This window comes from Mauremys mutica, chromosome 2, assembly GCF_020497125.1.
Source record: "Mauremys mutica isolate MM-2020 ecotype Southern chromosome 2, ASM2049712v1, whole genome shotgun sequence".
Lineage (NCBI taxonomy): Eukaryota > Metazoa > Chordata > Testudines > Geoemydidae > Mauremys > Mauremys mutica.
Genome location: NC_059073.1, coordinates 195,267,178 through 195,294,883, shown reverse-complemented (window position 1 = coordinate 195,294,883; position 27,706 = coordinate 195,267,178). Strand labels below are relative to the sequence as shown.

General features: G+C 41.9%; 1 protein-coding gene across 9 annotated transcripts in view; it reads right to left on the bottom strand.

Annotated features, from left to right (window-relative positions):
* The window catches only part of EZH2 (enhancer of zeste 2 polycomb repressive complex 2 subunit), a 110,792-nt gene that overhangs the window by 45,652 nt on the left and 37,434 nt on the right, over positions 1–27,706 (bottom strand). For 4 of the 9 annotated variants that reach the window (XM_045005440.1, XM_045005442.1, XM_045005445.1 and 1 more), the window contains 2 exons: positions 3,360–3,483; positions 1,966–2,094 (listed from right to left, as the gene is read on the bottom strand). In XM_045005440.1, coding sequence (XP_044861375.1) covers positions 1,966–2,094; positions 3,360–3,483 — 253 coding nt within the window. Of the gene's footprint in view, positions 1–1,965; positions 2,095–3,359; positions 3,484–18,025; positions 18,088–21,477; positions 21,557–25,548; positions 25,686–27,706 lie in introns of those variants that run through there. The other 5 variants (XM_045005441.1, XM_045005444.1, XM_045005448.1 and 2 more) reach the window with 4 other exon arrangements.

The window sequence follows — 27,706 nt, the reverse complement described above, 5'->3', positions numbered from 1 at the left end:
AATGTATTTGAGACTAAAATAAATATTTAAATTTATTTTAAAAGGATTCAGATACATTTTTATAAATAGTATTTTCTTGTCTTAATCCTCCTATTATAAATTATGGCAATTTTTAAATCAAGCATTGAGAGTCCTTTCTGAGACAAACTGGATTAGAATGCAATAATCAATTCATTGATTCAGACAGGAAATTAACATAAAATTCCCCTTTGATTAAGAAGGCAATTCCAATCAGCAAGTCAAAATCTGATATATTCAAATCATAACTCTGAAGGTGAAATTTGTCCCTTTTCTCCCAAAGAACTGAAAAATTGATGCATGACCCTTACAACATTTTTTGGTTTCAGCATTTGTTAAAACAGTCAAATACTATCAAAAGCTCTGATCCCATATGTATGTGGGTGTAGCTCATGCAAGTATGGAGCCCCACTGACTTCAGTGTGACTTTGCCTGTGTGCGTTGTTTTGTAGGACTGGAGCCAGTCATCTGTTTTCCATTTTTGCTTGCGGGACTACTTTCATAAGAGAAGAGTAGAAGGAACACTAAGACACATGGGCTGGAAATAGTTTAAAAAAAGAAGACAAATGGAAGATACTTTTAGCCATAAATATATGTACTAATTGTATAAAAGCTCCCTTTTAATAATTTCAGATTTTGTGTTATTTTTTGCCCCTTCATAAAAAGTCATCCCCCTCCCAAAACACAGAAGATTTGTCAATTAAATTCACTTTCTGTTTATGGGTAGCCCATCTCAATTTGATGAGTAGGAAGACACTTTCCCTGTCATCAGATCATTTCACATCAAAAAGTCAATCTACCTACAGAAGCTAAACTAGTTTAAGTTTGCTGACATTAGGGTTTTGCACCAGTTTAAGAACAGATTTAAAAATTTTATTAAAACTAATGTTACAATTATGTAATTTACAAGTTGAGAAAAGAGTGTCTGTATATCTGGGTATAGTGATTATCCACAAATACAAAGTTTGTTTTTAAAATCATAAGATACATATAGTGCATAAGCAGTAGTATCTCAAATTTGGTGAGTAAATTTAAGAATACAGTTTAGATCAGAGGTGGACAAACTATGGCCTGCGGGCCACATCCAGCCCGCGGGACCGCTCTGCCCGGCCCCCAAGCTCCTGGCCCGGGAGGCTCGCCCCCAGCCCCTCCCCTGCTTTTCCCCCTCAGCCTCAGCTCACTTGGCCAGTGCAATGCCGACCCCCTCCCCTAACCAGCCCTCCATACAATTTACGAAACCCGATGCAGCCCTCAGGCCAAAAAGTTTGCCCACCCCTGGTTTAGATATTAGCATCCAAGTATTCGGGTACATCACTCACGAAAAGTTATACAGAGAGTCGGTTGTGAAAAGCACATACATCAATGAATGAAGACTGTCCCTCAGTAATTGAGAATTTAGGATAGGTTGTCCATTTAGAAAATACAATCCATGAGGAAAGTATTTCAGTTACTTTCCCCAGTTTAAACTACATCCATTTTCAAACTACTTAGTTAAACCAGTGCAACTTTTCTAGTGTAAGTGAGACCTATGCAAACTAATCTGTTCACTATTTTCATGCACGTTCTTTTATGAAGTGAGGGCCTGATCCAGCTGCCATTTAAGGCAACACATTTTTTTCCATTGACTTTAGTGGCAGCTAGATCAGACCCCAAGTTCCCATGAGACAAGGCCTGATTAAAGGATGGTAATGTGTGACCTAAGCATTTTCTGTTGCGAAAAGACTTAATTTTGTGCACGTTAGGATCTTAACTAAGTAGCATTTTATTGATTTCTTCCCAGTAAGCATCTGATAGGAGTAATAATCAATAATTCCTAGAAAGGTGCTAGGTCTTCATATGAAAAAAGAACAGTGGCTAACACATGATCTGCCAGCCAATTTTTCCACCAGTAAAGCGAAAATGTGCTGACAACTTTGTAACTAGAATTACCACAACACGTTAACCAACCTCCCTGGTCCCACGCAATGAGCTCACAGAAGTCATGATGTGTACAGGCTGTATCCTACGTTGTTTCCATTCTTGATTTAAGATTTCTGTTCTTTCCAGTATCTTCTGACGATTAGAATTAAACATACTCTAAGAATGAAAGAAAATTGTGAATGTTGCAAGCAAAATAAGAAAGGAGTCAAAATTCATTTAATAACCTCTTCAAGTACTATCAGGTCTATTTTATTAACAAAGCATACATCTTTGAAAACACTAACTGCACTTAAGCAGCACCATGATAATACATAAAATGAACACAAATTTTAATAGAAAAATAATTTTCAGCATTTCTACCTGTTTTGAAAAGTATTTTTCCCTCTTAAATATTTAAATATAGAATTATGGAATAGTTATTTTTCTTTAAAGTAGCCATGTTCACCGGCAAAAAGAGGGATCCTGTATTTCCATGATTAAACAATACAAATCACAGATAAACATATTTCATAGTTTCCAGGTGCATTGATTTATATATAAAGTCACAAAAATCCTTGACATTAATGCATATGATATAAAAGGCAAACAGACTTAAGGATCCTAGTGTCACTTTTATTGTAAATTTTACAATTTTTACACATAGCCTATATTACCAACACTATGCTTCATGATCTAATGCTTCCTCTCAATAACTCAATTTTAAGTTACTCGGGCTTGATCTCAGCCATGATATGACTTTATTTTTTATTTTTTATTTTTTTTAAAGGTGAGAAAGTACAGTCAGTTATTTCTGAATTATGGGAAAGTGGAAATAAAAAGGCCAACCCATCTCTACTGTTTCCCCCCCTACATTAAAGGAATTAAACAAAAATGGGGTTGAAGGGGCATGGAGGAAGAGCACTGAACTGACTCGATATTGTCTGTGGAAAGGTACTGAGAGTAACTGTATTATCCCTCCTCCCTCCTCCTACATGCACGCCATTTCTGAACGTTTGGAGATCGAGGGTTTCATGATGATGCTGCAGGACAGGGAGGATATGGCCACTCTCCAGAGTCAACTCCCCTAAAAACTGCAAGGATTTTTCAAGCATGAATGAATACTGACTTTGGCATATCCTGACTGAAGTAAATGTGTAACCGAATGTATTGTGTAAATGCCTGCCTACAAATTCATAATTCTAATTAGACAAACTATCAAGTGCCAAAAATTGTATTAATGTTTATTGAGATGTGCAACACCTTCTATTTAAAAAAAAAAAAGAGTATTTATCTCTTCTCCTTCAGAAAAATCATATTTTCCAACAAATATATACATAAAATATATTTTGTTAAGTGCAAGAATTCTAATTTATATTTCAGAAGAAAATCCATTCCAATGTCTACCATATAAGATTTTCATGAAGGAGGTAGAGGTGACATACCTTAACTTCATCTGCCCGGCGGAACCTCTTGAGCTGCCTCAGTCGCATGTATTCTGATTTTACACGCTTCCGCCAACAAATTGGTCCCTTTTCAGATTTCTTTCCTGTCTGACCCATGATTATCCTGTAATCAACAATATCATGTTAAGATTCACTGACCTAGCCACTATAGATACAATTGTCTAAATTAGGCAAGACAAAAATCCCTTGCCTCCTTCAATGTGCCACAACTACCGGAAGGCATTTCTCAGTTTATTCTGACATTATTTATATGTTGTAGTCTCTCAAAGAGAGACAGCATATCTTGGATACAGTGGTCTTTTCTGGATGGAGTTTTTAAATCAGAAAATTGTCTAAATTAGGCAAGACAAAAATCCCTTGCCTCCTTCAATGTGCCATTACGATAGTGTCTTATAGATCATTTTACAGTGACTGAGCAGATAGCTGGACAATGGGTTAAAGAAAAATCAGACATTTATAGAAAACAGTTAACCTTCCAGTACTTGATCCTGTAAGGTGCTGAACAGTCTGGCCCTAATCCAGCAAAGCAGTTAAACATGTTCTTAATTTTAAGCATGGGAGCAACTGCACTGGAAGTCAATGGGATTACTCATGTGCTTACAGTTAAGCACATGCTTAACTGCCACCCTGCTCAGCACCTTGCAGGATCAAGCCCTTACTCAGGAAGCCAATGGAAAAGTTTGGATGCTGAGAAACGCTTCACACTATGAAGTAACTACAGTACCGGGAAGTTAAACTTTCTAGTTATAGTTCATATTTGAGTTTCAAACTGGAAGCCACATTACTGTGAATGTCACCAGGGATATGGGGAACCAGAATAAGATATTTAAACTAATTACTATTCAGCAGTACCATTGCAAAATGTTTTAACAATAAAAGCACTATTGTGTAAACAAGTATTATGGAGGTAAGAGTTTAAAACTGAATAAATTCACAAGATAGACAAAAAAAATTCTCCAACCATAGTAAAGTAAGCTATTTACATACACTGGGTCCTAAATACACGAAAGGACATGCATATAATTTATTTACAAGTTTTTTCACACAAATATTAACAACCAGACAATGAAAAAAAATCTGAGATTCATGTGTGCTTTGTATTAAAAACAATCTGCACATTTTGCCAATATACCTACATAATGGTCTCATAACAATGCCAAATACTTTAAATAGCTGTCACCATTTAAAGTACATTGCACTTCCTGGCTGTCAACAATGCTAGAACTCCTAAAACAAAGCCATTCCCTCAAGACTTACCTACACTAAAGAAATGAATGACTACAGCCTACTGTATTTTATCTGAACTTTAATCTGCAACAGTGCATCATATTCACAATAACCACTCTGGCTAGCAGACCTGAAAAAAATCCAGTGGATCGGCAAAAGTAGGAAGCTCTTAGCCAAGTGTAATCAACTTCTGAAGAATCATTTCTCGCTTTTGTGGTTGTGAAGATAACCTCCTAAATGTAAACTAAAGGCCAGGTCTACACTAAAAAGTTAGGCTGACCCAGCTACGTCGCTCAGAGATGGGAAAAAAATCAATCAGCATCGGCAGCATCTGATCAACGGAAGATTTTGTTCAGTGACCTAGATACCGCCTCTCGGGAAGGTAGACTAACTACAATGACAGGAGATCCTGTTGCTTTAATTAGCATCTACATTGAAGCGCTAAAGCGTTTCTAGTGAAGACATAGCCTGAGTAACCGATGCAGAACTGTCTTCCTTAATCTAGAGCCAAACAGTTTTAGTGCCTGTGCTGTTTGTCAGAACTTTGCCACACTTCCTGAAACAGTACTGAATACAATTGTGTCCAGGTTACACTAATAAACAGTTTTCAGGAGACAAAGAACTGATTTTAGCAACTGTTCGGTTTCCCAGTATAGACAGAACATGAAAAGTTCAGAGGGACTTTAGGACAATCTTATAAGTAACAACTATAAAGCTGAAGTCTAATAAATCTTAGAATGACTTCTCCTTCATTTATATTTAGGCTAGTCATATATAAAAGTCTCAAGAAACTTAACATAATAGATTTTTGTGTAAACAAGTATTTCAATTATGACCAATTACTATGCAGGGTGTGGAGAAGGAAATATATTAATCTGAAATGTTGTAGGATGTGTTAAACAAAAATGTATGCTTGGGTACGTTGTTGGAGAAAGACCAAAAAAACCAAAACACACTGATAACTATTTTTTTTCGTGGGAGTCCAATGATCCCAGAGTGTCCAACTCTCTAAATGAGCTCTCCAGTCTAGATTAGATGCATCTATACTGACTATAATTGACTGTCAGAAGATTGAAGAATGCTACTTTCATAACATTGTGACAGTGAGTCCACCACAGCTGGGATTTCCTTTTGAAATATACTGTTTAAGTTGGGCTTACAATTCTTTTACAATACTGGTTGGCAAGACCTCATTCTTCAACAGGAATAAGACTTTATGCACCATGGCAGAAATCACAACCCTCTATCAGCGTGAGAAAAATGATCATCTGCTATAGAGAACGATGTAGAATGGTGATGGCTGACCATATGTTTACAAATCTTTTCTCTAAAAGGAATGCTCTGCCTAAGTTTTGAGTCCAATGCAGCTCCTATAAACAGAAACTATTGCCTGGATGTTACAATGTCTTTTCTCAGTTTATTCTGACATTATTTATATGTTGTAGTCTCTCAAAGAGAGAAAGCATATCTTGGATACAGCGGTCTTTTCTGGATGGAGTTTTTAAATCAGAAAATTGTCTAAATTAGGCAAGACAAAAATCCCTTGCCTCCTTCAATGTGCCACAACTACCGGAAGGCATTTCATAAAAACTCTTGGGGTGGTAGAAAGACCAAAAAGGAGGACTTTATATTAGATGTGATTTCCTTATACTACAAAATGTGATGGGATGATCTTACAGAGATACAGAAATAAGAGAAATAATATCTTATGGACACCATATGGAATCAAAAACTATTTATAAATGAATTGAGCTTCCTGATGTCCAATAGGGACCTCCGTCTTATTTTAGAATTAGAAAATACCTTGAATAAAAACATTTCCCCCTGAAACTGCTCAGCACTTCCTTTGTAGCATACCTGCTTGTAAAAAGAGAGGGAACTAATTTCAACATGATCTCATGAAAAAGGGGGAGGAGGGATTCAGAACGGTCACAAACTGAAGTGTATTATCCATTGTGTACTCTCTCTAAAAAAATTACCCGTCCAAAGTTATTGATTGCTGGTTGCCACAAAAATGGCACAGGCAATCTCCAGTTGGGGTAGAAAAAGCTAAGGTGGGAACTGTTAAACACCTCTCTATCCTCATGTCAAAACTGAGGTTATATTTGTGATTTATTGGCTTCCACCAATAAAGAGTTTGGGGGTGGATGTGTACAGAACATAGAAAAGCCTTTTTGAAGAACAAGGTAAAGTTTTTCTTTCTTTCGACATAGCTTGTGCTGAGGCAGGTGAAGATCAGATGGACTTTCTCATTCAGCAAAAATCAGACAGGAAGTATAATTCTGTTTCTAGAGAATGCACCTAGGGGGTCCTATATGGGGTGAGAAGACTCTTCAATAGACAAAGGAAATCCCTAGCATCGCTGCCATCCTGTCAATTAGCTTGTGAAAGAGAACTGCATCCTCTGAAGGGAAAAAGAAGTTGTAATCCCCCCCACGGTAACATCTGAGGCTGTCTAAATCTCCAATTCATTATCTGTTTCATAACTTTGTTCAGCTATCATCAGTTCTGCTTTCTTTAAAAGAGCATCAAGTAAGACAGTAGGCACTGGTTTTTTTTAACCTATAGACTAATCCAGAAACTGGATCGGATCCTTGCAGTCTCTCTCAAATCCTTGGTGGGAAAGTTTCTTTACATAAAAAGGATACTCAAGCTCTCCATGTTGTCCAGGGAAGGGGCCAGTATGGCCATCTCACCCACAGATGAACTTGCCACTCCAGCCAGAAGTCTATATTTGCATCCATGCAATAGAATTTAGGATAAGGATCCTCCATACACTTCTGTGGAAGTATATTTCTCCTTATGACATGGGATTAGTTCAGATTCAAAGTCTGGTTACAGATTCAAACTTGTTTATGATCCCAACTGTAGAGGCGTATCAGTGATCCCACCTGCAGGACAGAAAATGGTGAAAGTACTTATTCAGAAATCCTGAAAGGGTCTTGGGTGGAGGAAAAGGTAGAGAAATTCATATGTCTTCTACTCTTCCTTTTTGTCAGTGGTGGAGTATCAAGCATACGTGACTGGAATCATCGTTGTTACTCTGAATAAGTGTTTATCCGATGCTGCCAGACCTGAGACATGAAGATGCAGATCCATGTGGTAGATTTGTGCAATCCCTGTAACAGACTGTTGGCAAGCCAGTTTGGAACCAGTACTCAGCTCCCTCTTTCTGTATCTAAGAATCTGTCTCCTTGTGCTTAGTCTTCAGTTTGGGAGTTCTAGAATCCAAATGGTCAGATCTGAAAGTACACAGAACATCTCTTGGTGCTTGTAACAGAGTCCTTTCTCCTCACTGGGTTCTTAGCTGCACTGGCACACATGGTTCTGAAGAACTTCTCTCTCATGGACTGGCTCTGGATACAGAGGGTCTTCTGCTTTTAGGTTTTGGATCTGGTAATGTTGGATCCTGTCTCATAACTTTTGTAGAGCATGGAACTGAAGCTGCAGAAATTTTTGCAGCTTCTTGTCTCCTGAGGCATTAGGGACTGAAGCCAGTTTGTGGAATCTCTTAGGGTATGGCTACACTGGCGATTTGCAGCGCTGGAAAGCCTCCACCAGTGCTGCAATTAGTAAGTGGCCACACCTGCAGGGCACTTCCAGCGCTGCAACTCCCTGGCTGCAGCGCTGGCAGTACACCTCACTCAGCATGGGGAATAAGGATTCCAGCGCTGGTGCTGCAGCGCTGGTCATCAAGTGTGGACACACACCAGCGCTGTGATTGTCCTCCAGGGTATAAGGATGTATCCCAGAATGCCTGTTCAGCCACTCTGCTCATCAGGTCAGACTCTACTGCCCTGGCCTCAGGTGACCCGCCCTTTAAATGCCCCGGGAATTTTAAAAATCACCTTCCTGTTTGCTCAGCCAGGTGTGGAGTGCAATCAGTGAATCTTTACAGGTGACCATGCCTCCACGTGGCAAACGAGCCCCAGCATGGAGCAATGGCGAGCTGATGGACCTCATCAGTGTTTGGGGGGAGGAATCTGTGCAGGCACAGCTGCGCTCTAGCCGTAAGAATTATGATACCTTTTCCCAGGTATCAAGAGCCATGCAGGATAGGGGCCATGAACGTGACGCGCTGCAGTGCAGGGTAAAAGTAAAGGAGCTGCGGAGTGTCTATTGCAAAGCACGCGAGGGAAACCGCCGATCCGGCGCTGCCCCCACGACCTGCCGGTTTTACAAGGAGCTGGATGCGATTTATGGGGGTGACCCCTCTGTAAATCCAAGGACCACGATGGACAGTTCAGAGCTGGTAGAGGAGGGGAAGGAGGAGGGGGAGGCAGACAGTGAGGCTACTGTGGTGGGGGAAGACACCCCGGAGTCCCAGGAGGCATGCAGTCAGGAGCTCTTCTCAAGCCAGGAGGAAGCTAGCCAGTCGCAGCCCCTGGGACTTGGTGCAGAAGAATCACAGGAGCAGGTCCCAGGTAAGCAGCTTTTATTGCAATGCAAAGGTTTTGGGAGAGGAGGGCGGGTGGTATGGCTGCATGCTTGCATGCCTAGACATGGAATATCCCATTGATGTAGTCTATCATGTCGCGGTAATCTGCCTCTGTAATCTCTTCAAAAGTTTCTGCAAGAGCATAGGCAATTCGCGTGACCAAGTTTAAAGGGAGAGCCAGTGTGGTCCCTGTCCCAGTCAGGCTAACGCGTCCGCGCCACTGTTCCAGGAGGGGTGGGGGGACCATGGTTGCACACAGGCAAGCTGCATAGGGGCCAGGGCGGAATCCGCATTGTTGTAGGAGACCCTCCCTTGCTTCCCAGGTAACCCGCAGCAGGGAGATATCTTCAAGTATTAACTCCTGTGGGAAATGGAGGGAGTGTTTCAGTGCAGGTCCCAACTGCTGCTTGCTTCCTGCCTTTACCAAAGCCCAAAAAAAGCAGTGCACCCATGAAGCAAAAAGCACCCTGCCCAGGGAAACCGCGGCAGGAACCCCAGATTTAATTCCTGAGGGACATGGAGGGAGTGTTTCCCAGCATGTCTCCCAGGTTTTATTGACTTCTACTTCTACTATGCCATACCCTCACTTACCATTTCTGGGAGGCTGTGAATTCTCTAGCTGTGTTTGAAATGTCTGAGGAATGTTACAGTGTGAGACTTGAAACTAACTTCAGATTATACACAATGCAGGCTCTCTTAAAATGTATCATTTGCTGTATTTTTATAGTGTCCTTGACTAGTCCTGGACCGGTCTTATCAGTGACTGAAAGAAAGCTTCAGAACCTGAGAAGGAAGCCTAACAAAAGCAAAGAAGATTTGGTGAAGGCAGTTATGAACCAGTGTGCAACAGAGAATAAAACTGTGCAGGAATGGAGAGAAAAGATGCAGCACTGGAAGGAAACAGAAAGCAGGAGAAAGGCGTTGACGCTGAAGAAAACCACGAGGCAGCTTATAAACCTCATGGCGCGCCAAACAGACTGTATGCAGTCACTGATAGCAATGGAGGCAGAGCACTACCGTGCCAAACCCCCACCCTCCCAAACCTCTTTCCCCTATGCACCAATGTCAGCTCCAAGTCCCGTTCCCCAGCATCCATGTTCTTACCTACACCATCACCAGCTGCCCCCGACACCTGTACGGTCACCTATGAGCCCAGAGAACTACAACCCTTACCCTCTGCACTCAACCCCCATCACCATGCAACAGTACAATCCTGAGGTGCACAGCACTCCTGGCAGTACATATGCAAACCTCTGAACGTACAGTTCAACAACCAACCCCCATGTCCGTACTTGCTTTTTTTTAAATAAATGATTTCTTTGATTATGAAACAGTTTTTATTATTGCATAAAGTGAAAGATAACAAACACCAAGGAAAACACCAGTGCACATCACTCCTGGGCAAGGCAAAAAACACTACTGTTGGCTTTCAGCCTCAAATTCCTCCCTCAAGGCATCCCTAATCCTTGTTGCCCTGTGGTGGGCGTCTCTAGTAGCCCTGCTGTCTGGCTGTGCAAATTCAGCCTCCAGGACTTGTACCTCGTTGGTCCATGCCTGGCTGAATGTTTCACCCTTCCCTTCACAAATATTATGGAGGGTACAGCACACGGATATAACCGCAGGGATGCTGCTTTCCCCCAAGTCTAGCTTCCCATAAAGCGCCCACCACCGTCCTTTTAAACGCCCAAAAGCACACTCCACAGTCATTCAGCACCGGCTCAGCCTGTAGTTGAAACGGTCCTGGCTCCTGTCCAGCTTCCCTGTATAGGGTTTCATGAGCCAAGGCATTAATGGGTAAGCGGGGTCCCCAAGGATCACAATGGGCATTTCAACGTCCCCTACTGTGATCTTTTGGTCTGGGAAAAATGTCCGTTCCTGCATCTTCCTGAACAGGCCACTGTTCCGAAAGATGCGTGCATCATGCACCTTTCCAGGCCAGCCTGTGTAAAAGTCAATGAAATGCCCACAGTGATCCACAAGCGCCTGGAAACCATAGAGAAATACCCCTTGCGATTAATGTACTCGTAGGCTAGGTGGTGTGGTGCCAGAATAGGAATATGCGTCCCATCTATTGCCCCTCCACAGTTAGGGAAACCCATTTCTGCAAAGCCATCCACAAATGTCCTGCACGTTCCCCACAGCCACGGTTCTCCTTAGCAGGATGCGATTAATGGCCCTGCAAACTTGCATCAAAACGATTCCCACGGTCGACTTTCCCACTCCAAACTGGTTCCCGACCAATCGGTAGCTGTCTGGAGTTGCCAGCTTCCAGATTGCAATAGCCACACGCTTCTCCACCGTCAGGGCAGCTCTCAATCTCGTGTCCTTGCGCCGCAGGGTGGGGGCGAGCTCAGCACACAGTCCCATGAAAGTGGCTTTTCTCATACGAAAGTTCTGCAGCCACTGCTCGTCATCCCAGACTTCCATGACAATGTGATCCCACCACTCACTGCTTGTTTCACGAGCCCAAAAGCGGCGTTCCACAGTGCTGAGCATTTCCGTTACCGCCACAAGCAATTTCATGTCACCCGCATTAGGCAAATCCAGATCATCGTCGGACTCCTCACTGTCACTTTGGAGCTGAAGGAATAGCTCAACTGCCAAACGTGATGTGCTGGCGACAGTCATCAGCAAAGTCCTCAGCAGCTCAGGCTCCATTTCACACAGAAAGCGTGCTGCACTCACAATGGCTAGAAACGTGGACGGGGAAACTGTACTGCTGGGAAGTGAAGCGATGCACCACGGGGCGTTGGAACAGGAAGCGGAATGACCCACACACTTCCTTTCCCTTCCCACAATACACAGCGCCAAAATGGGACGAGGTGCTCTGTGGGATAGCTGCCCACAATGCACCTCTCAGTACAGCGCTGCAAATGCTGCAAGTGTAGCCACACTGCAGCGCTGGTAGCTGTCAGTGTGGCCACACTGCAGCGCTGGCCCTGCACAGCTGGACGACCAGCGCTGCAAACTACCAGCGCTGCAACTCGTCAGTGTAGCCATACCCTTAGATACTAGTGAAGTATCAGTTCTGGCAGCTGCCAATGCCTCCTGCACTAGTATAGCCTGCAGTTTCTTCTGTCACAGCATCCTTGCTTAGAATAAAAGCAGAGTATCTTGAACACCCTGACAGAGACTATCATGCTCCTAGACACACCAGGCAGCTAGCATGCACACTGGATGTCAAAAACACTAATAGACACTACATTTGTTAAATCCCAACCTCTTAATATTCAGATCTGTTATCTCAAAACTGAAGGATCGAATCTAACACTTCATTAAATATATATGTAAATGTAAAAAACTTAACACTACTTAAAAATAACTATATACACAAACTATCCTAAAAGCCTAAGCTAAAACTATTCAGAAGGCACTGAAATAGGAGGAGGGCCTGAAAGTTTGTTCCTGAACTGACAGCCGGTTGCGTTAGGAAGGAATTGAGGCAGCTGGAGTACCTTGCCCCCTTTTATAACCTCGCCCTAATAATGTTCAGGAATGGTGAGAGAAGTGGGGGAGGGTAAACACTCCAATGGGCCCTGCTAGTTAGAGTTCCACTGTGTAAGCTGCATCTGGTCAGTGCATCCTGTTAATGGAAGTATACAGGGGACATGCAAAGAACAACCGGATTTGCATCCATGACTACAAAATTGAAAGGCTAGTGCATTAAAGGGACAAGTTGTCACGACTACTCAATTTTAAATATAAAATTAGAAATCACTTCAGGGCCTGACTACAGAAATTGCAGTGTTTTAATTAAAGGCAAGAGATTAAAACAGACTTACTTAAAACTTCTACAACTTTGAGTGTGTACACTCACCTTGGTTTAAATCAGGCTTATAGGAGTATACACACACAAAAGTTGGAGAAGTTTACTTAAGGTGTGGCATTAAAAAGATTTTAATTATACTGATGCAACCCTTGCAACCACCGGCCAATTCCTGTGGTTTTACAATCATTTTTGTTTTCCTATCTTTCTCACTTCTATTCCTGTGTGAAAGACCTACACAGATGGGAAACTAATTAAGGGCCCAATCCTGGAAACATACAAGTAGCTTTACTCAGACAGTAAAATTACACATGTAAAATGGGCCTCAACTGACTATATAGGGAGACAATGAAAGTTATTTGTAGATTGCTATCAAATACACAAGTAAAAACAATGAACAAAAAAAATTCTCATTCACTTATTGTAATTAAAAATAAAATTACTATCAGTAAACATTCAAATAGAAGTGATTTTTAAGTTGAATGCATCTTTTTAACACGGTCATCCTCTATTAATTTTAAAATGGCAAGTGTTGAACATGTGACACTGTGTACTTTTGTTTCAAACCTTGCCCTAATTTGTCACAAGTTTTGCTCAATGTTTCATAATATAGTAAGATAACCTCCCTACACTCTAAAATGAGCTAGAGACCAATTACTATTAATTTTAAGCAGGGCTCTATTTACTTACAGCAGCCAAGGATGTAAATTAGAACTAATTTTCGTAGCCAATAAATACATCTGTTACGAGTCGCATGGTGACACATGATACATGTTCCAGTCACAATGGGAGGCAAGTGAATGCAGAAAATCAGTTCAATTTCATACCATTTTGCTGCTGAAAGCAAAAAAAGGCAGCCTTGTTTAAAAATCCTGTCCTATTTTTCTCAGCCACCGTGGAAGCATCCATCAAGGATGCACAAGCATATGGGAAACTATCATGGCTAAACCGGTTGGGGAGGTTGCTTGATTTAAAGAAGACTGAGTGTCTCTTGGATACCAATCCAATTAAAGGTGATCTATAAAAAACACTCCTAAAGTGGCAAAAGGGGGGGCTGGGAATCTCCCCATCAGAATAACTAATAAAGAGAAATTAAACCCTTGCCTGAGAGTACAAAATGGGGCATTGTTGCAATGTTTTAAGATGTAAATATTAGACACTTATATGAACATTACTACATTTTCAGTTATGTAAATATCATGCATGCAACAAAATATACTAATGCACAATAAACTGCTCCTAATCCACACTTCTAATTCATTGTACAGAAAAGGTTGTCCATAGCATGTCACAAAATTTCTTAAACAGCACTGGTGTAGTAATAGCTTTATTATCCTAACCAATATTTTTAATTCTTTAACTCTCAGGGTATGTCTACACTACCCACTGGATCGTTAGGCAGCGATCAATCCAGTGGGGGTCGATTTTTCGTGTCTAGTCTAGACGCGATAAATCAATCCCCGTGCGTTCTCCCGTCGACTCCTGTACTCCACCGCCGCGAGAGGTGCAGGAGGAGTTGACGGGGGAGCGGCAGCAGTCGACTCACTGCAGTGAAGACACCACGGTAAGTCGATCTAAGTATGTCGACTTCAGCTACATTATTCACGTAGCTGAAGTTGTGTAACTTAGATCGATCTCCTCTTCCACCCCGCCCCCCGCCGCCAGTGTAGACCAGGCCTCAGTTTTCCAAAGAGAAGTTGTAAATGAGAACTGCTGTAGCCTGAAACATCTACAGAACATTTGTCTTTTCAGTAGATGTTATCTTGTCTTCCCTGCATTTTGCCCATAAAAAAGAAAATCCTTGTTTTGAACCAAGTTCAGTCATTAAAATATTTGTACATAGTTCTTATTCATATCTATACATGGTTTTCACTGAAATATGGAGGGCAGAATTTGGTCCTTTGGATTTTCACTTGAAAAACTATAAACTTACGTTTTTGATAAGCATAAAGAAAAATTGATATCATGCTTCCCAAAACGTCTGTGTTAAAAAATAGGCTCAGTAAGAGTACCAAAATTTATTTTTTAGCTAAGAAAAGAAAAACTTTCAAAAGTCAGTCTTTCAATAAAAATAACCTTAAAGTATCTTCCCTTTCTTTTACATTTTGCAACGATATTTATACTTTACAAAGACTGTAGTTTACAATTTCTAAAATAGACTATTTTGTTGCTGTGTACTACTTAAAATCTAATTATCACCAAGAACAGTTGGCCAACGATGGATAACTAGTATTTGTATAAGTCAAACCCTATTTAAAAATATCTTCCACAAACAGTTGCTGAGTTTTCAGCATAATAACTATTTTTACTTTGCACACTGAATTTAAAAGGAGACACACACACACACACTCTCGGGTCCAATGACTATTCCTCTGTGGCTACATATATAGTCATTGGGACAGAGAGAGAGAGAGCGCGAGCATGACTGCAGTACAGAGGTTAGGGCACCGCCCTCCTCCCCACCACACACACGCGGTCCAGTCCTACTGCTCCAATCACTCTATTTATCCACACTGGAATAGCTTCAACAAGAGAGAATGAGGGAGCCATACATCAGGATCTCTCATAGCTCAGTGGTTAGAGCACTTTACTGAAAGATGGGAAAGCCCTGTTCAAATTTTCTCCCAGCACTGGCAGAGGGGAGGGAATTGAACCTGGGTCTCCCACGTGCCAGGTTAGTGCTTTAACCACTGGGCTAAAAGTTGTAAGATAGGCACCATGACCCCACTTCCTGCACTCCTCCCCCACAAATTCTGAATAGGGCCCGATCTAGTCAGCACCCTCTGATCACACCTACAGCGCTGGGTTCTGCACGACAACCAAATGCCTATCTTCTCCTGGTTTGTGTATCACTCTGGAGCCTAGGAAGGAAACAGGCATCTGGGCATCAACAGCTACAGTTCTATTGGTATAGCACAACCTGATTTGTATTATTTAAAAACTTGATTTTTTTTATTTTAAAGAAAAACAAAATTACAGCTTTCTTTCATCCTTATCTGCATGTTATAGCGCACCCCATTTCCATAGGGAAAAAAGCCTCTCCAAGGTCAGCCAACCTGTGTATTTCAGACACCAAACCAGACTGCCTCAGAAAATCCCTAGCTCTGATATATAAAACACAGAATATTAATATACTTTTACTTATACACTTCATCATTAACACAGTCACATCACAGCAAATTCAATCCTAGTTGACTTAGACACACACAAAAAACGTGGGAATAAATCCTAAACGCACACAGAGTATTAACAGTGAATAGGATAAATTTTCTTGGCTGCAGACCTCTTGGATAAAAATTTGTCAAACATTGACTACAAACTGAAAAATACAGTTCACTGAACCCCAAATAATAGGCCCTGATTCTGTGCAAGATCATGGAACCACAAAGCCTGAGAGTTAGGATTTCTATAGGGTAAAAGTCTGATGAGTTATTATTAGATTATTCACAAAGGACCAATTACAAGACTATGTACACTAAAACTGAGTGACTGGAAAAGATTCTGATAAGATGTTTTGGCCTCACTCAGGATAAATATATTCATATCATAATAAAAGATTAACCACTGGAGTACTTATAGATAAGGCTCACAGAAGTCATGGATTCTGTGACTTTCTGATCTCTCTGTGGCTTCTGCAGCGGCCGGTGTGCCTGGCCCAGGGCTGCTGAGCAGCTCAGGCAGCCCCTGGGCCAGGTGCACCCGCTGCTGGGGCAGTCTCAGACTCCCCTCGCCCCATATTCCCCAAGCAGAAGGAGTTTGGGTATGAGTGGGGCTCAAGGTTGGGCACGGTGCTTACCTGGGGGTGGGGCAGCTCCCCAGAAGGATGACAGAAACTCCTCTCCTTCTGCTCCTAGCTCCATGTGTTGCCTTCGCCTGCAGGTACTGCCCTCACAGCTCCCATTGGCCGCAATTCCCATCCAATGGGAGCTGCAGAACCAGGACTTGGGGCGGAGTGGAGGCAGCACATGGAGCTGGGGTCGCTGCTTCCCAGGAGCAAGGTAGGGAGCCTGTCCCAACCACCCCACCCCGGGCCGGGCCACAACTCCCCGCCAGGAGCACCCATGGGAGCCCCCCCCAGGCCGCACCCTCCTCCCCAGCACCCGCACACACACCCAGCACCCATGGAACCCCCTCCCGTGTCCAGGCTGCTCCCCAAGTTTTAGTCAGGGGTATATAGTAAAAGTCATGGACAGGTCATGGGCCGTGAATTTTTGTTTACTGCCCGTGACCTGTCCATGACTTTTACCAAATATACCAGTGATTAAAACGTAGCCTTACTTATAGATGCTTACTGAATTCGGCATCACAAAATGCACTCAAATGAAAGTAATGTCTATTCAACTTTACTATTTAAAACTTAAATTAATTTTTAGCACAATCCAGATAGATACTTTTAGATGGACACTGATAGACTCTTGAAAACTTCCTTTTGGAGTAAGCATAGGGTCTAAGACCAAGGGTTCTCACGAAATTTTTTGGTGGCCTCAGAATGCCATTGACAATTTTTCCTAAAATACTCAATTAACTTTAGGAAAACAAATAAATATGCATACATACATGTCCAAATCATTGTAATTTATTTATGCAGAGTTTCTTCACAGACTCAATAATAAAAATAATTACAGTTTTCTGTTCTTTACCGGACCTAAACAGAACAGAATCAAATAATGTGCTTTGCATGTTCCTGTCCCTCGTTATTGCTTCTTTTGCCCCCCCCCCTTTTTTTTTTTTAAGACTTGCTAGTAGTAAGTCTCTTTCTGTGAAAAGTTATATTTGTATTTTATTAATACACCTCTATCTCGATATAACGCTGTCCTTGGGAGCCAAAAAATCTTACCACATTATAGGTAAAACCATGTTACATTGAACTTGCTTTGATCCACCAGAGTGTAGACAGGTACAATTCTAACTGAAATCTATGGAATGTATTCATTAGTGGTTTACACCACCATCTAAGTGGATTTGGCAACTGATGTAAGTAACTATCTGGCATCCAATGGTTGTGCAAAATTAATGTAACTAGGATGTGGCAAAGACGACAAATACGACAGGGAAGGGAACCAATTGTAGGGTACACAATGAAACAGTCATCCCACCGCACCGTCTTCCAACCTCCGGTTAGTAACTTTTCTTCCTATACTCCCCTTCTCCCATGATGCAGAACTACAAATTACTACTACCTATGGCCTAGATTTAGACCTATATTGCAGTTACCGCAGATCAGTCCACTTGGACAAAGGGATCTTCAACCTGGCACACCTGGGCAGCAGAGGATACTTAAAAAAAACAAAAAAAAAACCACTCAGACTATGCTAAATGGATATAAGCAACTAAAACAGATTTAAGAGTGCCAACACAGGAGAGATACACAGATTCAGCTAAATACATTTCAAAACAGATTTAGTTAAATTGGTAAAATGTGTGTGCGCAGATCAGAAGGCATAGAGGGAATTTACTTCTGCAGGGCCCAAGTCGTGAAGCCACTTTCTCTTCAAAACAAAGTTGGTTTTATTTATTTATTTATTTATTTTTAAAGAAATCACAGAAGATATGCAAGTTGCAGCTGACAATGAATGTACATGCAGTCTCATCTTTATATACCCTAGGCTATGTTCTCAGGACAGCTATTTACATACTGCGAGTAACCCAAGGGCTGTCTTCTGAGCTAGTTACACCTTCACCCTTTTCTAAAAAAAAAAGTAAGCAGTTAAAAATATATCATGATTTGACTACATTCAGTATTGAATAGTCTTAGAAAGACATCCTAGAACAAGATAAAATATTTTAAATATTTTTCTATTTCACACTAACGATTTATGACAAATTAACTTCAAGTTCATTTCAGAACAAGATTCATAGACTCATAAGGAAGCCAGATCTGTCTTGTAAAAAGAGGCTGCAAGAGCTAGTTTAGAGGCACTCCCCAGAAGAACCTAGATCCCTTGGTTTGCAGCAAGAAAAAAGATAGTGGAGGAAATTCATCCCTGTGTTGGCACTGAGCCAGGTACAGAGATGGAAGGGGAGTTTGTCTGCTCCTCCCAAATGCTGAGTTTACCAATGGGTAGTTCAACCCACAGCATAGGTGAATGCAGCTCTGAAGGCTGCCTTTACTGCAATGGGCCCTTTGGACTGTTGTGCTATTAGGTAATAAAAGGAGTATAGGAACACACCAACCACATCTTTTCACCCCCTGAATCCCCTAGAGGGCAGGGACATAAAAATGGTAAAGCCAGCTCTGTTCCTGCTGAGGAAACTGACAGCTGTTTTGTGGCCAGTTTATGCCAGCTATGCCAGTGTCTCCCTCTGCCAAAACACAATCTCTTTTATTGGAGGGTGAGGGAGGAGAAAAGATTAAGTACACAAGACGAACATATATGCTGTACGCAAGCCTGTATGTTATCAGGAAGGAGAAAACGACATTCCTAGGTACTATCCAAGTTAGATAAGACAATTGCAGCTCATAAAATCAAAAACTCTCCCCCTTAATTGGAAAGGACAAAAACCAAGTTAACTTTATGTCTTGTTAGTTTGGGCATTTAAAGGATGTTTATCCAAGGCCATAATTTATAGCTATAACAACATCCTTTGGAGTAGCACCACCTCTCTGAGGTGTTTGCCTCTGCCTTCACTTCCAAGCGCAGCCAAGCAACAGCCGTGGCTAGCATTTTTTCTATTTGGTCATTTAGTCCTGCTCTGAGTAAACAACATGGAGGTAAAAACACTTACTTCTCTACACTAGTGCCCCAGTAAAAGTGCAATGGTAGAAGATTTCGCAATAAAAGAGGCTAGTGTAAATAATGTCAAGTTCAACTTTGTCTCACGCTACCGCGTTACTTTAGCAATTTCCTATACATCTCTTTTGTGAGACCATCACTTCACCATCATTAAAATTTTAGATAGAACTGTATTCACAACAGGAAACTGAAAATCGATTGAAGTGTGGTTACACCCATCCTCCTTCATAAACACAATGCAAAAATAATTGTGTTCATGGTGAACTCTCAATTAGTTTGTAGTATGGTTGTGACATTGTACCCCCTAAGGCTTCGTGGGAATATGCTAATGAATGTATATATAATATAACTGCAATATGTTTTATGCTACATATGCCAAGCAACATATCTATGTAAAGGTTATGATCTACTGAATACATTCCTCCTATTTATATGCATGTATCATTTTTGTACTTGAAGTTAGGAATATTGGCTGTATACTTGCTTGATTTCTATTGAGAAAGAAATGTGCAAATTAAATGCCCAATCAAGAACCACTTAGGACAACAATGAACTTGAAGACGCCAATCCACATCGGCGCTTTCCCAGGAATGTGGCTTGGCTGGTAAGAAACTCAGTCATGATGGACATGTGACTTGTCCATGTGACTCCAAAACTCCATCTTGGAGCTGAACTTTGCATAGGAGAGAGGAGGGGGTCTCCCCCCACAAGCGAAAGTCTATTTAAGCCTGTGGAAGACCCCTCCATTTTTGTCTTCAGCTGGCTCAAGAAATAGCCTCTCCACCCCCAAGAATACCTGAAAGAAACTGGAACAAAGGACAGTAACCACAGGGGGTGTGAGTGATTGCTGGACCCAGACTAGCAGGAGACTAGTCTGTAAAAGGAAGCTTACTGGAACAGGTGAGGTTTTATCTGTATTCAGTTTTCTTGAACATAGACTTGCGTGTTCTATTTTATTTTACTTAGTAATTCACTTTGTTCTGTCTGTTACTACTTGAAACCACTTAAATCCCTACTCTCTGTATTTAATAAAATCACTTTTTACTTATTAATTAACCCAGAGTATGTATTAATACAGGGGAGGGGGACAGCTGTGCATCTCTCTATCAGTGTTATAGAGGGCAAACAATTTATGAGTTTACCCTGTATAAGCTTTATACAAGGTAAAACGGATTTATTTGGGGTTTAGACTATTGGGAGTTGGGCATCTGAGTGTTAAAGATAAGTATCCTGTGTCTGTGTTGGAGCAGACTGGCATGTCTGGCTCAGCAAGACGGGGGGCTGGAGTCCCAGACTGGCAGGGAAAGCAGGGTCAGAAGTAGTCTTGGCACATCAGTTGGCAGTTCCCATGGGGGTTTCTGTGATCCAACCCGTTACAATGGTCTTTTATTTGTTTATGGTCCTTGCCTCTACTTCAAGTATTTGGCAAGTTGCTCTAACACTATATGCAGCAGAGCATTGCACAAGATGCGGAGATGTCACATAGATGTTATGCTGAGACATTCCCACAAGTAACGAAAAACTTCCCCCAGCTGCATCCTCCAAGAATTCAGATTCTGGCAGAAAGGGTGGGAAGACTGGGAGCAGAAATCCCAACTACTACTTGGATAGGAGAAAGAATTCATTGGACTGCTCTATTTTATGCCAAAGCATACCATCGCCTTGGTATGTCTTTCTGGCCCCAAAGCCCTTTCAAGTTTTATTTCCCTTCATCTTTTAATCTCTGCTGTGATTGTTCAAAGCCTTTACACCTCTGACATTCTTAATATCAGAAGTACGTTTCTTTCCCTTGTAATATGCAAATAATATGTAAGTAACTTGTCACACTCTAAATTTATTTTCTTAATTTAAAGGCAGATTTAAGACTCATACAATACAATATTAAATACCCCTAAACAGGATAAGAAGTTGTAAGTATAGAACAGCACTTACACTGTCGCTGTAGAATCCTCTCTCTGTTCCCCAAGCTTGGAAAATGTGTCATCTCCTCACTGGTTTCTCAAAGTCTTTTCTGTTACCACAAGCAAATTAGAGAAAAAGCCACTTTTGTTAAGCCAAACTCAGACCTCCCTGGATTGTCAGTATGCTAGAATCTGCTGTCACCTGCACCTCTTTAAAATCATCTCCTTTCTGATCCTTGAGGTTATTTTCATAGTGAAGCCCTTATTGTGACGCCTTCTGGAATAAGAACCCTTTGACCAAAACCTTAAACTATAGATAGGACTCCAAAACACCCTTTTTCCTTCTCTATCACTCACAAGAGATTTTCTCCCACTGTCATATATTTGGGGCAGCTTGCAAGATATTTCCTGCGCATCAGTCTACTCTGACCCTTTTGTCAGAGACTACATATCAGGAATTAATTTCCCTCCCTTGACTTCAAGGGTCTCTCCAATTCCTCCTTGCACCAGTCCTTGGTCATATATACCTGACACTGTTCAAAGATGTTTACCCAGTTCTGATTTATTATACAAGACTATCTTTCCTCTACAATCACTTGTGGGAAAGTTACCACTTTCTTGTATGTGATATCCATCTCAATTTTTTAAGATACTACTCTTATGCCCATTTTCTTGGTTAAATTGGTTTAAGAGACTTCTTGGTTCCTCCATTCCTTTTCAAATGCTTATTAGGAGGGTCTAGTCACTACAGTAGACTCAGTCCATTTTTGCCTCTTACCACTTTCGCTGGGTGATTTTCTTCACCCATTTCAGCTGTTAAATTCATTGTCTTACAGAGGTAGCATTTTTTGCATTAGTAACCCCTCTTACCAAGATTTCTACCTTTTAATCAAATTGAAGTTATTGATAGGTATATCATTTTCTGTTACAGCTATATTTACACTAACTTCAGATCCTCTATCACTGCAAATAGTAACAGTGGTAGTAACCAGAAGAGCACTAATAAGGTAGAGCACTAGTCTTAAACCTGCTCAGAGCAAAATTAGATGACAGAGGTAAAAATGCTGACAGATGCCTCAATCCAACCTACATTAGTCTTCCCACCATTGCTACCAGGAGTAGTGCAATGAGGAGATATTTCTAGCCCACTACAAAAAGGCACTAGTCTGGACAAGGCTTTAGTAATCTATGTAGTTTCCAAGCTCAGTTTCCAGTTAGTATCAGGAAGTGGCAAATGCTGGAAAAACACTTTGTCAAGTCAAAAAGATAGTAATGGATGTCAGACTGGTTTAATTAAGCCTCTGGAAGTAAGTTTAATTAAACATGTTATAAAGATGGCTCTGTTCACTGAATCTTTGTTTATGCTACTAATCCAACTGGTTTCAATGTTGTTGGAAATTGTATGTGATACTGTATGGTGCTTGCATCAAAAACTACTAAATGACAGAACCAGTTACAATCACATTTGGATGACTTTGCTTTCCAGGGCGGGTCTGCACTGGGGCTGGCGGTGAGGGGTGCCTTTCCACACCAGGGCGGGTCCACGCTGGGGGAGAGAAATCTCTCCCTGCCACAGCCCTAAGCCCCTGCACAGGGCTTAATAGGCAGCTGTGCAGCTTAGAGGGAACTTAGCTTGTGGTTGCATAGATGATCTTCCAAATGTGAACCAATGAAATGCTGCTTCTGAGCCTGTAGACAAGTTCAAGTGCATCCACTGATGCTCAGAGCTTTCCCTAAAAACATCAGAGTGAATATGCCTCCCCTACCACAATGATCCATTTTACAGCTATTATTCAGAACACTGACAGAAAATTACAAAATTCATGCAAATCTGCTTTCTCAGTAGTGAACGACTGGGCAGTTAATATTAACCACAAGCCAATATGGACACTTGAGTCTACCACTGAATTCCAACTTCAGTTCAGCATGGAGTCAGCAAAATCTCTCTTACAGGAGACAACACAAATCTTGAGCATAAGGATGTTCAATGCTACAGAAAATTAGGAAACCTGGATTACTGTCAAGATATATAGCCAGGGCATTTTGCGCATTTTAGCCAACTGGATATATGCATCTGATATATATTCATGTGATTAAGATGTCATTCAGATGGAAAAGTGGAGATTCAAAAATTTAAAAGGAAGGTTTTATCAAGTTTGAATTAGTAGCCCAAACATTCAAATATAACTACTACCAAAAATTAAGCAACGTACTATTCACTTTCCTCTTGATCTGCAGCTCCCCCCCCTCCAAAAAAAACATAGTTTTGTTAATTTCAACTTTCCAAAAAGGCTGAGGACAAATTTTTTTAAGTCATGTCTGCCGAAAATATAAACAAGGAGCTTTAGTCAACACGATGCCTGACACATGTAAGGTAGAGTTAAAGACATTTTACTAAACAAACAATGGCGCTTGCTTTAACCAAACCTTTGCGAAAGTTTTTTTGCATTTAAGTCCCTTAATTCCTCAAATCCAGTAGTACTGAAATGCATATACTTTGATACAAAAGCCCACTTCCGGGCATGAACAGTTGGAGAATATTTGGAGGATACTTTACACCTAAAACAGTGCATTTGAAGAACTGTTTAAACTACAGTTGACCGACTTAATTAATCTGAATTTGATAAAATCTAGTACTATATAGGGCTGGAAAATTAGATTAAGTTAATGACATATGTCTTAATTTCACTTAAAAGTAATCAGCCAATGTAGTAATAGCCAGTATTTTAGGATATATAAAGTATGAAAAGGTTTTGTTTTTTTCTGCTAATTTTTTTAATTAAAAATTTAAGTTTTGCCTAGGCTGGAAGATTCTATAATTTGAAAACTAATTAAACTGACACAAGAACCCAGAAAGTGAAAGCTGAGCAACTGAAGGGAAGGAATTTTCAGTGAGAATGTTTAAAGCTTTTAAACATCTAACAACTTCCTTGATTAAGGACATCTTGATAAACAGATTAAGAATATCTTGATTGCAGATTAAGGATGTCTTAATAAACAAACATTTCCATCCCCCTTCAGTTAAACTATAAGAGCACACACTAAACACCCCTTATGCCGCCCACAGGTCATTCAGCAAAATAATAAAAACACCAGATTTAACTTAAGCTTTCTAAAGTAAAAAAACCCAACAATTTGTTTTCTTAAAAAAGAAAAACACCACCATACACCTCTCGGGCCTTTTTTTTTTTTTTTACTTCATACGGAAGTAAAAATGGACATGAACCCAGTTTTGTTAAAGTCTTTTGTAGGTCTTTAAATATCTAAAAGGACACACAAATCAAGTCTGACTACTTTTCATATATAATTTTAAAATATGCCTCCAAACCAGGGATAGGCAAACTTTTTGGCCCAAAGGCCCCATTTGGGAATAGAAATTGTATGTTGGGCAATGAATACTGACAAAATTAGGGTTGGGGTGTGGGAGGGGGTATAGGCTCCGGGGTGAGGCCAGAAATGAGGAGTTCAGGGTGCGGTAGGGAGCTCCGGGCTGGGATGGAGGGAGATGAGGGCTCTGGCTGGGGGTGCGGGCTCTGGAGATGAGGGGTTTGGGGTTTAGGAGAGTGCTCCGGGCTGGGACTGAGGGGTTCGGAGGGGGATCAGGGCTGGGGCAAGGAGGGGAGGCTCAGGGGTGCAGGCTCCAGGTAGCACTTACCTTTAGTGGCTCCTGGAAGCAGCAGCATGTCCCATTTCCAGCTCCTACAGTCCTCAGGCACTGCCCCTGCAGCTCCCACTGGCCGCGGTTCCTGGCCAATGGAAGCTGCGGGGGCGGCGCTTGGGGTGGGGGAATCATGATGAGCGGAGCGCCCTGGCTGCCCTTACATGTAGGACCCGGAGGCGGGCCATGACACTGCTTCTGGAAGCCGCATGGAGCGGCCCCCGACCCTGCTCCCCGGCTGAAGCACCGCAGTGGGACCCCAGACCCTGCTCTCCAGCAGGAGCTCAAGGGCTGGATTAAAATGACTGGCAGGCTGGATTTGGCCTGGGAGCCGTAGTTTGCCCACCCCTGCTCCAAATGAAAGGTTTCTCTTCAGATTCTTCCCACATCGCCATTATTCCTCTGTCTCGCAAAATTTTGTATTTTCCCACATAAACATTTTACCTAAGAAGTGCTACACTTCCACCTTTTGCCCAGCAGAGGCCGTTGTGGTGCCAGAACAGTCATCTGTCTTCATGCCGGCTGCTCTAGTGCCATGGTGGACTGGTAACTTGCATTGCTTCTGTGCAGGAAACACCATTCTGTATTGTAATTTAAATGAATTACACAAAGTTCTGTATTAATATGCCTAGTAAGGAATCTCTTTTTTTTTTTTTTTTGGACAAATAAAGTTACCAGAATCTGTTTTGGTGGAGAGTCTGTATAGTAACAAATACTTGCTGACAGATATTTGGAAATAAATTACCAAAATAATTGTAACTGGCATGATTATATAGTGTTATTTTGACAAATAAAATATGCAGAATTTTCAAATATTGTGTGCAGAATTTTGAGGTGCAGAATTCCCTCAAGAGCGTGTGTATATATAATATATATGCATGCATTCATGGGTGACCAAGGGATATGTTCTCTAGAACGTCAAATAATTCAATAATTCTTAGCACTTCAAATAAATACACATTCTAAATCAGGGGTCACAACCTCCATTTACTTTAGGGCCAGTGTCAGCCCTCAAATCCTCCCAGCGGGCCAATGTCACTCATGCCGCCCAGAACCCATCCCTCAAAAACTCCACCCCCTACCTGCCTATGGCTCTGGGATGGAGTTTGGGTGGGGGAGAAGGTCTAGGGTAGGGGATTGGGGTGAAGTCTCTGGGAGGGAGTTTGGGGCAGGAGGGGGTGCAGGCTCTGGGAGAGGTCGGGGGTGTGGTGCTTACCTGGGGCTCCAAGGCGGGGCAGGCTGGGGGGCCTCTACCCACTTCTGCCCCCAGGCACTGCCCCCTGCAGCATCCCATTGGCCAAAGGGGCGCTCGGGGCAGGGGGCAGCGTGCGGAGGCACAGCCCCACCCTGCCCCTGGGCTGCAGGGAGGGGCCGGCAGCCACTGGAGCAAGCAGGAAGCTGCCGCTCAGCTCCGCTGCGCTGCTGGGGTCCCCGAGGGGGGAGCGCCCGGGGGCAGTAGGTGTGGCCAAGGGAGAGGACCCAGCCCCAAAACTGCTGGAGCCCCGTGGGCCACATTGGAGAGGCTCACGGGCCACAGATGGCCCACAGGCTGGGAGTTTGAGACCCCTGTTCTAAATGATGACTATTGCTCACCTCCATTTTCTCAAAGCAGAAGGCTTTTTGACAAACAGTGTAATAACTTGGAAGACAAGTAATTGCTTGAAGCACTGTGGCCTGGTCTACACTTAAAAATTAGATCAAACTTGGTATATCACTCAAGGCTGTGAACAATTTTGCGCCCTGAGTTATATAGATAGGTAGACCTTACTCCCGGTATAGAATTCTTCCATCTATCTAGCTCAGGGATCGGCAAACGAGAGATATGCTGGCCACCGCTTCCCGCCGTGCCCATTGGCCTGGAGCAGCAAACCGCAGCCAGTGTGAGCAGCAATCGGCCAAACCTGCGGACGCAGCAGGTAAACAAACTGGCCCGGCCTGCCTGGGTGCTTACCCTGGCAGGCCACATGCCAAAGGTTGCCGATCCCTGATCTAGCTACTGCCTCTCAGAGAGGTGGATTAAAAACATTGATGGAAAAACCCCTTGTAGGAAGTATCTATACTATGGCACTATAGTGGCACCGCTGCAGCGGTACCACTGTGGCGGCTGTAGTGTAGATATACCCCAAGTCATGAAATACTTCACCACTACCACCATCCTACTGGAAGAAAGCTTAATTAATACTGTGTTCTGACTCCACAGAAGTCATTTACTGGAGAACAGTCTTAATTGAACCTTTGAAATGAAGGAGCATCTTGACTCCCAAATGGTCTGAAATATTTAGGAATATGCCTTAAAACAGTGGAAGTAGTCAAAAATGGTTATTTTGCCAAATCTCAGTCTAAAGTCTTGACACAACACAGACTAATACATAGTATTCTGGCCCTATGAAGTATGGGTATAAGCCTGATGGATTAAATCATTCTCCTTCCAGAATTCCGTTTTCTCCCCTCACCCTCACAGTATGTTAAATGTTTAAGTGAAAAATTAAAGAAAAATTGCTTTCGTTCAAAGGAAAAAAGGAACACTTTGCTCAAGGTGCTCAGTTTCTCAAGCTGTAGAATTGGATTCCCAATAGCTCAATTGCATGATGGGAGACAGTTG